Consider the following 11,329-nt stretch of genomic DNA (forward strand, 5'->3'; position numbering starts at 1 on the left):
GACTGAGAGCGATGCAGACAGGAGTCGTGGACTGGGCTTCGCTCCGTGGGAAGAGCGGCGTGGTGGGGCCCAACATGCTCAGCTTGGCTGTGCCGTCATCCAGTAGTTTACCCCGCCTTGTTGCCAATAGGACATTTTCAGACCCTTGGAAACCTCAGGAGCGAAGGTTTCTACCACCCAGGCCGAGGTTCAGTAACTTTTTTTTTTTTTTTTAAGGAAAGGATGCCGACTCTGCCCTCTTGAAGGGACCGAGATAATGCAGCCCTGGCAGGAAGGGAAGGGTCCGGTTGGGATGTTGGCACTGAAATTCAGTTCAGCCAGTGAGTGGCATTGGGACCAATGGGGCTCCCGGCCTCCTGCTAACCAAATCAGCCCGAGTGATTTTTATCGGGACCTGCTCCCGACGCTATGTCTGTTGACGAGGGGCTTGTTTCCAAGTACATGTACACTGGATTGCAACTTCTGGCCCAAATACTGGAGAATTCAGGACCAGCATCTGCGGTCCTGACTTAGAAGCCAAGGGAAATGCTTTGTGATTTAAAAAAAAAATGTTTCTGGGCTTCCTAGAGGCACCTGGTTGGCCACTGTGTGATCAGACTGCTGGACTTGTTGGGCCTTGGTCCGATCCAACATGGCCTTCCTTATGTCCTTATGCTCTCTTCCGCCGGCCTGCTCCATCTTTCACCTATGCCTAGAATGAAAGCCGCAGCCCATTCCCTTCGGCCAAGCCCCGTTCCAGTCGAGGGTCGGGGGTGCTTAGCGTGTCACAGGCAGGCTCAGCCGCCCAGCCCTGCTGCTGCCCGATCCTATGCCCAACTCCTGGGCAGTCAGCCCCGCTCAGCTCGACGGGCTCTACCCCCCCCCCCCCGCAGACTGAGACCTGGCCAGCCCGGAGCCCTGGATCGGGGCCCCTCTCTGCGGGGAATCAGCCGCCCAGAGCCCCGCGGGCATCACCTGGCATCGCCTCGCCCCGGCCGTTCCTAAGGTGACTATTTCCAGGCAAGCGGGAGGGAGGTGGGGAGAGCTCAGCCGAGAGAGCGGCGCGAAATGGTCGGCGTGACTCACCGGGGCTGTTTGCCAAGCGGAGGTTTCAGGCCAGGAGGAGATCCGCATTCAACCGTCTATTCATGGGGCCCTCGGGTGGCTTAACGTCACGCTTGTGACTCATGGGCACGGCTGGGGCTGGTGGATGAGCGAGCAGAGGGAAAGCCGGGGGAGCAAAGGGGCTGAAACTGCCCCCTCGGGAGGGACGGTGAGGCCGCCGAGGATCGGGGGGGGGAGCGTGTGCGTGAAGGATACTGTGTGGGACCGACCCCGTTCGTTGCGGGGACGGCAGGGACGCCCCTTTACCCACTCCGACCCCAACCTCAGAAACCTTCCACGAGTTGAAAGTACACCCCACTGCAGGCAGCCCCAGAGTGGTCTCCGCCGAAGCTCTCGGCTGGCCTTTTCAGCTCGGCGCTTCCAACAGATCTTGGATCCGCTTTCCTTAAATTACCCTTTCCCCCCCCCCTTTCCAATGGCCTTTGGAAAGAAATAAAGAAATAACCGGGAGGGTGTTTTCCTGGTCTCTTCCTCCCCCTCCCTCCCGGGTTTCTCTCTCTTTCTTCCCTCCTCTCTCTCCCCCCTCCCGCCACCCCGCCCGCTTAAACCAATTACACCGCTTTGCAAATAAAGTGCCGCCCCGGGGGGAGTTGCAAGCGGCGTGGAACTGCCGTGTTTGCAGGTGCATCCGCGGGCTTTGTAGGTGCGAACGTCTTTGTGCGGCGGACAAATGAGGAGCGGCGGCGGCGGCGGAGGAGGTGGGCGCTGCCGCTGCGACGTAAGCTCCACATCAGCTCCAGCCCCGCTCCCGTCCCAGCCGGCACTTCCTCGCTCCCTCGCGCGGCGGCCGCTCGCCACCCACCGCTCCCTGCCTCCCGCCCGGGGCTCGCCCCAGCCCTCCCCGAGGGGTGGCTTCCCGCTAGGCTCGGGGAGGGGGCTCCCTCGCGCGCCGCCAGGAGGGGCTGGATGGTGACGCCGGGCAGGGGGGCTCCATGATGTTAGGGGCTGTGAAGATGGAAGGGCACGAGACCAGCGAGTGGAACAGCTACTACGCCGAGACGCAGGAGGTGAGCCAGCCCGGGAGCCGGGGGGAGGCGGGCGGGGGGGGAGGAGGGGGGCTTCAGCCAGAAAGGGGACCCGTCCCCTCGGGGGAATCAGGTCTCCGCTCCAAATCCTGGTGGTTTCAACCCACCGTTTGCAACGTTACAGCTGGCCGCAATGCCAGGAAGAAATCCACCTAATTTCCAATAGCCCTCCTCCGGTGGGGGATGGGGGGGGGGAGAAGAGAGGATCAGGGGCAATCGATCTGACCGGCGGGCGAGAGGGAGGGAGAACTATTGATCGCTTCCTAGGATCGTGGCTGACACTTTTGCACGCACACGTCCGTCCCTCGAACTCCTCTTCCTCCCAACCGAGCAGCCACTCTTTTTTCATTTGGGGCCTTGGTGTTTAAAGGGGAAGTGGATCGCCCACTCTTCAAGAAAGCTTTCTGTGGGGTCGGCCGCCTTCCTTTCCTCTACTTCTCTCCCTCGTTAATCCTAATATGTTATACTGGGCAAATTAATAAAATGCGTGTACTTCGCAACACGCTAGTGGAGGGGGGGGGAAAGCGATTTTTAAAGAACATATTGGGAGAGATTCTCTCTACGACCGGAGGGTGGCGCAGCCGAGAATAGGATCTGACTCTATACCAGGAACTTGCCCTTTTTCATTGTCCATTCATATCCCCGTTCCTTATTTTACAATATGCTCCAGAGAACTGAAAGAAAAGATCAAAGACGGCCAAACGAACAATAATGGGTGGAGGGGCCAGCAAGGCCCCGACGGCGGAGTGAACGGGCTCTCTAAGAGAATAAGTAAAGGGGGGTGCAATAATAGGAATAATCGCAAAAATAAATCTTCAACTCCGCAAAGGTCGCGTTAAAAAACAAAAACAAAAAAACAACCGTGAAAAGAGAAGCAGCAAGATGAAATGAATGAAAAGTTAGGGGCTGAGGGAGGCTCAACCCGGCTGCAAGGACAAAGAGCGGAGATTTCTTCGCGGTGTCTTACCAGAGTCCATGTCCGGGTTCAGGCGCCGCGAAGGCAGGCTGGGGGAACTCCAGTTCAACATATGTATTGGCGGAGAGGCTCCTATTCGGGCCTCTTCTTGAATACTGCAGGGTCAACAGGGGGCAAAGCCAGGTGTCGATTAAAAGTATGCCTCTTCCCGACTCCATGGCATTCGCGTGAAAATAAATACATAAATAAATCGTTGCGGTTCATAATTAATCTCTCGCGTTTAAATTTTTGGGTTTTTTCTTTCTTTTAAGTCTTCGGATGAACATATATGATCCTTTCGTGTTTCTTAAAATCGCTGGGCAAGAAAGACGGAGGGCACTGGGAAGTGGAGACGCGTATTATAATTTCTGGAGGCAGTTTTGCATGTCGTTTTGACTACCGAGGCTTGGGTTTGTTTATTAGGATTTGCAAATAACGGGCCAGGCGGGTGTCCTCCTCCACTCCACGGGAAAACTCCACGGGAGACCGGGGATGAAATAGCATTTTGAAAACATCTCTCGTAGGGAGCCTGGATTAGAATGACAGCGGAGACCGCGGCCTACGTTTATTGCACAGGGCTTAACTGTTGCGTTGCACTTTTTAAAGAGGGAATCGGCCCCCGGGAAGAAAAGCTCGGGCAGCTTTAGGGCTCTCCGCGCGGAGAATGATTTCCCCCAAGCCGCCCCCTTCGCGCCGCTCTGTTCCTCCGGCCGGCTTCGGGGGCAGCTCCCCCGGCCTCCGGGGCGGCTTGGGCAGCTGAAGACCCGGCCTCCCTCTGCCCGGGCGGCCGGCTTTGTTTCTGGGGAGATCCGGTAGAGGCCCGAGGCCAGGCCGGGGCAGAGAGCGCTCCTCCGCTGGCCTTGCCGAGCCTCGGGGCTGCTGGGGGGCGGCCGACAGACCCTCCCGTCGGGGGGCGCCGGGCCTTTGGCCGGTTGGGCTTTGGCCTCCTGCTCGGCGCTTGGCTCCGCGGCTTGGCCTGCCCCCGCCATCTGCTCCGGAGGCCGGCCTTTCCTTCTGCTGCTCCCCCCCCCCAAACCGCAGCTTTGGGGGCCGTCCTCTTCCACCCCCGGAGCCCCAATGAGGCCGAGGGCTTCCCCCGGTGCTCAGCCCGGCCCTGGAGGTCTCCGCCATGGGGTGGGGAAGGGCGGGCGACGGCCTTGCGTTCCGAAGATCGGCCAGGAGACGGGACTTGTTCCGAGTAGACAGGCCCCGAAGGGTGGGTGGGTAGGACTGAGGATCGACGCAGCCCAGGGACACTGTGGCCGCGATCCTACACGCGCCTGTTTGATAGCCAGGGCCATTCAACAAAGACGGATCTCCTTGAATCCAGGAATCACGCAGCAGAACGGGCTGTGACACCCTCCTCCCAAAAAAACTCCTGAGAGCACAAGAGGTTTCTAGCCCCTTATGGGTGACTTCAGCTGGATCTTTTCCCCTCCCATCCAGAGGCCCCAAAACTGATATTTCAGAACACGTATGCTTGTTTGGATCTCCTTCCCAGGAAACACGCAGCAGAACGGGCTGTGACACCGCTCCCCCACCCCCACCCCAAAAAACAAGCATAAGACGTTTGTAGCCCTTTGTGGGTGACTTCTGCTGAATTTTTTCTCCCCATCCAGAGCCCCCAAAACTGATATTTCAGAGCATGTATGCCTATTTGGGTGTCTTTCCATATGGCCGATTCCTATGCGAAAGCAGGGGTTTCAAGAGCAAAGGGTAGGCTCTAGCCCGTGCTTGTTGCTTGTGAGAATGAAAACTGTGCGCATGATCGTTATCCCGGGGGTTGCGTGTGAGCGATGTGGTGTTTGTGGGCTGGGGGGAGGGAGGGAGGTGGCAAGCGACCTGTCCTTTCCCGCTTCTAACCGCTGTCCCCTCCGCAGGCCTATTCGACGGTGCCCGTGAGCAACATGAACGCCGGCCTGGGCTCGATGAACTCCATGAACACGTACATGAGCATGAACGCCATGACCACCAGCGGCAACATGACCACGTCGGGCTCCTTCAACATGTCCTACGCCAACCCCGGCCTGAGCCTCAGCCCCGGCGGGACGGGCGGCGCCATGAACAGCATGTCGGCCATGGGCTCCGCGCTGAGCCCGGGGGGCATGGGCTCCATGGGCGGCCCGCAGGCCCCCCTGAACGGCCTGGGCGCCTACCACGGGGCCATGGCGCCCTGCATGAGCCCCATGGGCTACGCGCCGGCCAACCTGAGCCGCGGCCGCGAGGCCAAGAGCTTCAAGCGCAGCTACCCGCACGCCAAGCCGCCCTACTCGTACATCTCGCTCATCACCATGGCCATCCAGCAGGCGCCCAGCAAGATGCTGACGCTGAGCGAGATCTACCAGTGGATCATGGACCTCTTCCCCTACTACCGCCAGAACCAGCAGCGCTGGCAGAACTCCATCCGCCACTCGCTCTCCTTCAACGACTGCTTCGTCAAGGTGGCCCGCTCGCCCGACAAGCCCGGCAAGGGCTCCTACTGGACGCTCCACCCGGACTCGGGCAACATGTTCGAGAACGGCTGCTACCTCCGGCGCCAGAAGCGCTTCAAGTGCGACAAGCAGGCCGGCGGCTGCGGGGCCAAGGGCGGCCAGGCCGGGGGAGGAGGAGGAGGAGGGGGGGGCGGCGGCCCCGGAGGGGAGGGCAGGAAAGACCCGGCCGGCTCCGGCTCGCCTCTGCACCGCGGCCAGCCCAAGGGGGGCCAGCTCGAGGCCGCCCCGTCCAACCGCGGCGGCGCCGCCAGCCCCCAGGCCCTGGACCACAACGGCAACGGCGCCGAGCTCAAGCCGTCGGTGGCGGCCGCGGCGGCCGCGGCGGCGGCAGCGGTGGCGGCGGCCGCCTCGGTCCAAACGGGCCCCGCCTTGGCCTCGCTGGGCCACCCGGGCCACTCGCTGGGCCACCACGAGTCGCAGCTGCACCTCAAGGGCGACCCCCACTATTCCTTCAACCACCCCTTCTCCATCAACAACCTCATGTCCTCCTCGGAACAGCAGCACAAGCTGGACTTCAAGGCCTACGAGCAAGCGCTGCAATATTCCTCCTACGGGGCCGGCTTGCCCAGCGGCTTGCCCCTCGGCAGCGCCTCCATGGGCGGCAGGGGGGGCATCGAGCCCTCGGCCCTGGAGCCCTCCTACTACCAAGGTGTGTATTCCAGACCCGTCCTAAACACCTCTTAGCTGGCAGGGACTCGGGGGCGAGCCGGCCGCCTCCTCCGGGCCTTTCTGGTTGGTCTGCCTCCTCTAGATCTCTAGCCAAGCCGACAAGGCGTTTCCCACCCACCCCACATCCCGACCGTACATTCCGTGCGAAACGGGGGTGGGGTGGGGGCAGAAAGGGGGGGAAAGAGAAAAAGGACTGTTACTTTATTATTGTATCCCAATGCATCGTGTTTATTCTGTTTTGAACTGGAAAGTCCGTCGATTCCCACTCACCCCCCCCACACACACACTGTATATATCAGCCTTGTGTACCCCACCTCATGACCACTGTAGACTAAAGACAGAAAGAAAGAAAGGATTTCTCCTTCCACTTCCCCTTTGGTGTAACCTCTCCAGATTTACAGGTCTGTGGCAGTATTTTCACCCTTGGAGATAAAGAACCAAAGCTAGACATTGAGATTACTTTAAAGTAAGGACGCCTGCGAGGGACACGGCAATGCTGAGAGGCAGCCAAACGCCAAGGGTGGTGTGTGCCGCCCTTGGGTGGTCCCGGAGGCAAGCCCCTGGACTGAGGGCCCAGGCCTGAACCCTCTTGCTCCCTACAGTAGCCAAGACGGGAGCCGGAACTCCAGACGGGACTCCCTCCTCTCCCAAATGGCCTGGGACTGGCCTTGGAGACCAGAGTCCCACAGGTCACTGAAGCCATTTAAGGGCGTTTTCTTGTCTCTCTCCCCCCCCCCCCAAGCTGTTACTGCGGGATCCCGCCATCGGGAGATCTCCTGGCCACGTGGAGGACCCGCTTCTTGAACGTCCTTCTCCCTGTTTGCCTTCGAGGACGCGGTCCCTGTGCGTGGGGGCGGGGGGGGGGCTGCGATCCTTCCGGCCTCCCCCGCAGCCTGTTCTAAGCCAGAGGGAGAAGTCCCCCCCCCACTTCTCCACAGATCAATCAATAATGGGGAAGTAATAATGGTTTCCCACCCCACCCCATTCCCGGATTTGTTGTGGCCGCTGAATTATTGCCGTTGTTAGCACGTTCATCCAGTGTTAATGCACTTTCCACTGTTTTTACACGATGTTTTTTTTTTTCAGCATAGCCAGACGGTGTTTTTGTTTTAAGATCTCCTTATTTCTTCTGTTGGCTTTCTCATTGTTCTTAATTTATTTGCATGGTTTATACTTTTCTTTCTTTTCCAGCTTGAAATTGCTTTAAATGACGGTTTTAAAATGACTCATACCATTTTAAAGGGGAAAAAATTTAAAATGTTAATTTTATAATAAATGTGATTGTAATGGAGAAAGCGTTTTTGGACTTTTTTTTAAAAAAAAGAAAAATACTTGACAATATAAGCCTTGAAGTGGGCCCTTTCTCTCTCGATCATTTGCAGATAAGGACTTTAAATAAATTAAATATTATCAATGAGCTATTTTGGGGGGTAGAGGACGATGGGTAGCCGCGGTAGTCTGGCTGTAGCAGTAGGAGAAAAAGCAAATGTCTTTAAAAGAAGCACCTTAAAAGGTCTTTACGGTGCTTCTGGACTCTTGCTAGTTTGGGAGGGGTATTATTGGGGGGTGGTATCCATTATTGGAAGAATCACCGCTTCCATGTGGATTTGAAAAAAAATATCTGAAGAAGGCAAAGAGAGGGAAGGGTAAACTAAAGATTTATTTTTCTTGCGGGCGAACGAAGTAGAAGGGCTTTGAGGTTCTTTTGCTTGTTAAGGAGTGCCCGGGCCTTATGAGGCGTCTATTAAATATTTGTTGAATATTTAACCAACGGTGGTCCTGTAGAAAAATGAATCACAAATTGAAATATCCACCTTTCACGGGGTGGGGAAGTGCAATTAACTACCCCTCTTCGAGTGCCCGGGGAGATGGCACAATTCGAAAATGCTTTTTTTCTCCCAACAGAGAAGTGTTGGTTTCGGTCTGGCTGAGAAGGTGTCAGGGTTGTGGCTTTGTTTTAGGCCCCAGCGTTTTCGCCTGGGGGCAGGCAGAGCCCCCTCCCGCTACCCAATGCTGGACTGAAGCTCTTCGTAGTCGGAGGGGGGTGGGATTTCTGCCGCGTTCAGTTAACGGAGAGCGCTGCAGTTGACTTGGATCTGGTGGGCCCGTTTTTCAAAAGGGCAGGTTGCTCACGTTGGCTGTTCCGTCCAGGGATCCATGCTCCCTTTCCAGTCTCGAGCAGGGTCCTGGGAAGGCATTGCCACTCACGTTTCGCTCCCCTCCCCCCAAAAAAGTCACCCTTCGCCTCTTCTTCTGGATGCCAGGTTCCTGGGTACGGCGGCAGCGTTTTTTGGCAGCCGAGACTTTGCAGAAGCCGGGCTCGGGGCAGATTCTCCCTCCGGCCTGGAGCTTCTCCTGCAGCTCAGGCCCCCCAGCGAGCGCTTGATGCGTCCTGGCCCTGAGCGCCGGGCTGGAGGGCGAATGGGAAGGGACCGCCGCCATCCTCGGCGCTCTTTGGGGCGGCCGACTCCATTGGCCCTGGACCCGGCGCTATTTCGGCGGCCCAAATGCGCCGATGCGTGGATTTTTCTTTTTATGCATGGGAGGTTTTGCCTTGGATTTGCCGCTCTCTAGATGTCCATTTTCCCCATCCGAATTCTCAAAATTCTGCATGGGGGCTGATTGTTGAGTTTTGAGAATTTGGATGGGGAAAATGTGCATCTACAGAGCGGCAAATCCAAGGCAAAACCTCCTGTGCATAATTAAGTCAAGCTAACTAGTTAGATCGAAGTTGTGTCCTCCGTGACTTCCTGTTGGAACCGGTAACACTCACCTTCTAGAATTCATATAATTTCCCCAGCCCCTTTCAAGTAAGACTTTTTTTTCAAGTTATGGCTGCCCCCTCCTGATGTGCCTTTAGGGGCCTTTGGGGGAGCCCTATTTGAATTCCGTGTGATTTACTTCCGAGTAAACATGCACTTGCGCTTAACCGGTTGAATTCGGTGCGGTTTTATTTTCGGAGAAAGAGGCCCTTCCTGACGCAGCCCAACTATTCTTTGCACGCTGACTCGGAAGTAAGTGGCGCTAAATTCAATGGCAGTCTCAGCTAAGGGCTTCGCTTCAAAGCCCTTTTCCCCAGCAACCGAAGAGATCGGGAACAGGAAGGGCAGCCTGGACTGTTTCAAACGAACGTGAGAACCGTGTGGCTCGACCGCGGTGACTGTTGGGGGTGAAGAACGTTTGGCAGCCCTAAGATGCACTTCCAATTTTAACCCGCGTTTATATTATTGGTATCGTCATCATCATCATCACTATTATGTCCATGTGAACCTGGTGTTTGTCAGTAGGTATCACTGGAATCATAGGTTCCAGTTTAGGGGAAGGTTGCCCAGTAGGCCTCACGGGCCCTACGAGCTCCAGGATCATTATGGGGGGAATCAGATCGGGAATCCAAGAGTCCTTCCTTCTCTGCCGGGAAGCTAGAATCCGGCTAGCTGTCAGGCTGCCCCCTCGGTGGGTGCCGGCTCCCTTTCCCCCGTCGTCGTTGTTGTTTTCACCTGCCTTACTCAGATCGGCACCAAGAATCATAAGCGCAGCAAAGCTGGGTAGCCCGCAGGTGGCCGGCGCTTGTGAATTGTGCGCGGGGTGTGGCGGTGTCTGCGTGAAGCAGAGTCCCCTGCCCTTTGGTCAGCGCACCGCAGCCGGGGGAGGGGGAGTTCGGGCCTCGTTGCTCTCCGGCCCAGACCTCCGCCTGGGAAAGCGACGACGATCTAACTGGCCCGCCGCTGAACACTGGGTCTATTTTAGACCGGCGACGTGGGGTTCAAACAAATCTATGGGACAGATCCTGGAGCAGCGCCTTTAGGGCCAGGAGTGAAAGGTCAGAGGGCGGAAGTCGCCCTCAGCCAGGCTTTCCCCCACCCCTCACCATCTTCATCTTGCAATTCCGCAGACGTTTTCTTGCAATGGACAGAAGGGAAATCACATTCTTAGGCGGCCCGGGGAAGAAAAATGGCCGATACCTCCGACGCATTGCGATCCTAAGGCTGAAATCCTCTGTACATTTACCTGGGAGGAAGCCCGCCTTGAATTCAGAGGGACTTGCGTACGAGTACAGATACTCAGCTGCGAGTCTCTGGACTGCAGTGTTGTGCGCCGGAGCCAGGACCATTGAATTCAACGCGACTAAACAGGCACAAGATTTCCCTGCAGACGCCTCTACTTAAAACTAAATGTGACTGACTTCCCCCCACCGAAATATACTTTCAGAGCTGCCAGAAAGTAGGCCGAGGCTGATCTGTTGGTAAGTCTTTTGGTCTGGAGGGAGGGGAACCCAGGAGGAAAAGTCCCCCTCACAAGAGGCCAGAGATGCTGAGCGGCCGATACCGCCGGGGATTCTCTGAATCAGCCGGGGCAGCGCTGGGGGAATCGAGTCCAATTAAAGGCGGGAGGGCGGACTTCTGGGCTGAGCAGTCATCGGCTCCTTTGAGACTTACTAAGTCTAAATGCAGATGTGTGAGCAGAGCCGGTATAAGGAAAGGAAGGAGAGGTCGGACCTGGTGTTCGCAGCCAGTGACAGGAAGGGGGCTTTCAGCAAAAGCGTGTTAACAACCACGAGCTTCCCTGGAGGTTCTTTCCCGTAGGATCCCGATTCTCCTCCTTGACATCCGAATACTGTGTCGGTTGTGTATAAGGAGCCCTGCACGGCAATCCAGAACGCAGCCTGCGTGGCAAGATCTGCAGACCCTGGCCTGTCGCTAGTCCCGCCGTGGCTCCGTTAGGCGACACGGCCCCTGCCAAACATCCGCCTTTTCAAGGGGGCGACCCAGAGAAAGCAGGGCCAGCGTCAGGCGGGAATTTGGGGACAGATCGTGCCTGCCAAATGGTTCACTGGCCGCCGCTAGGTCTCTGCGCACGGTGGGCGCCTTTCCTTTCGCTCCGTCCAAGCCACGCTCGGCAAGAGAAAGGCGAGGTGGGCGCTGAGAAGCCGCCTGCCCCGGTGGGCTGCTAGGCCCTGTGTAATCGACTCTGGGCACCTGTGCAATAAAACCTCTTCTCCCCATCTGGGCCGCTTCGGTTGTCTCAACGGTGCGGGGCATAACAGAGAAGCACCCGGGATTCCCTTGAGGGGCCTAATGCATGAC

At 57.3% G+C, this 11,329-nt stretch overlaps 1 protein-coding gene across 1 annotated transcript; it reads left to right on the plus strand.

The window, feature by feature from the left end:
* Window positions 1-1,982: 1,982 nt before the first annotated feature.
* FOXA1 (forkhead box A1) lies at window positions 1,983-6,266 on the plus strand. Its single transcript, XM_056851526.1, has 2 exons — window positions 1,983-2,111; window positions 4,965-6,266. Exons 1-2 carry the CDS (start codon window positions 2,037-2,039, stop codon window positions 6,258-6,260), a joined length of 1,371 nt encoding a protein of 456 aa, XP_056707504.1. The 5' UTR covers window positions 1,983-2,036; the 3' UTR covers window positions 6,261-6,266.
* The last annotated feature ends 5,063 nt before the right edge of the window (window positions 6,267-11,329 follow it).

This window comes from Euleptes europaea, chromosome 6 (genome assembly GCF_029931775.1).
Source record: "Euleptes europaea isolate rEulEur1 chromosome 6, rEulEur1.hap1, whole genome shotgun sequence".
Classification (NCBI taxonomy): domain Eukaryota; kingdom Metazoa; phylum Chordata; class Lepidosauria; order Squamata; family Sphaerodactylidae; genus Euleptes; species Euleptes europaea.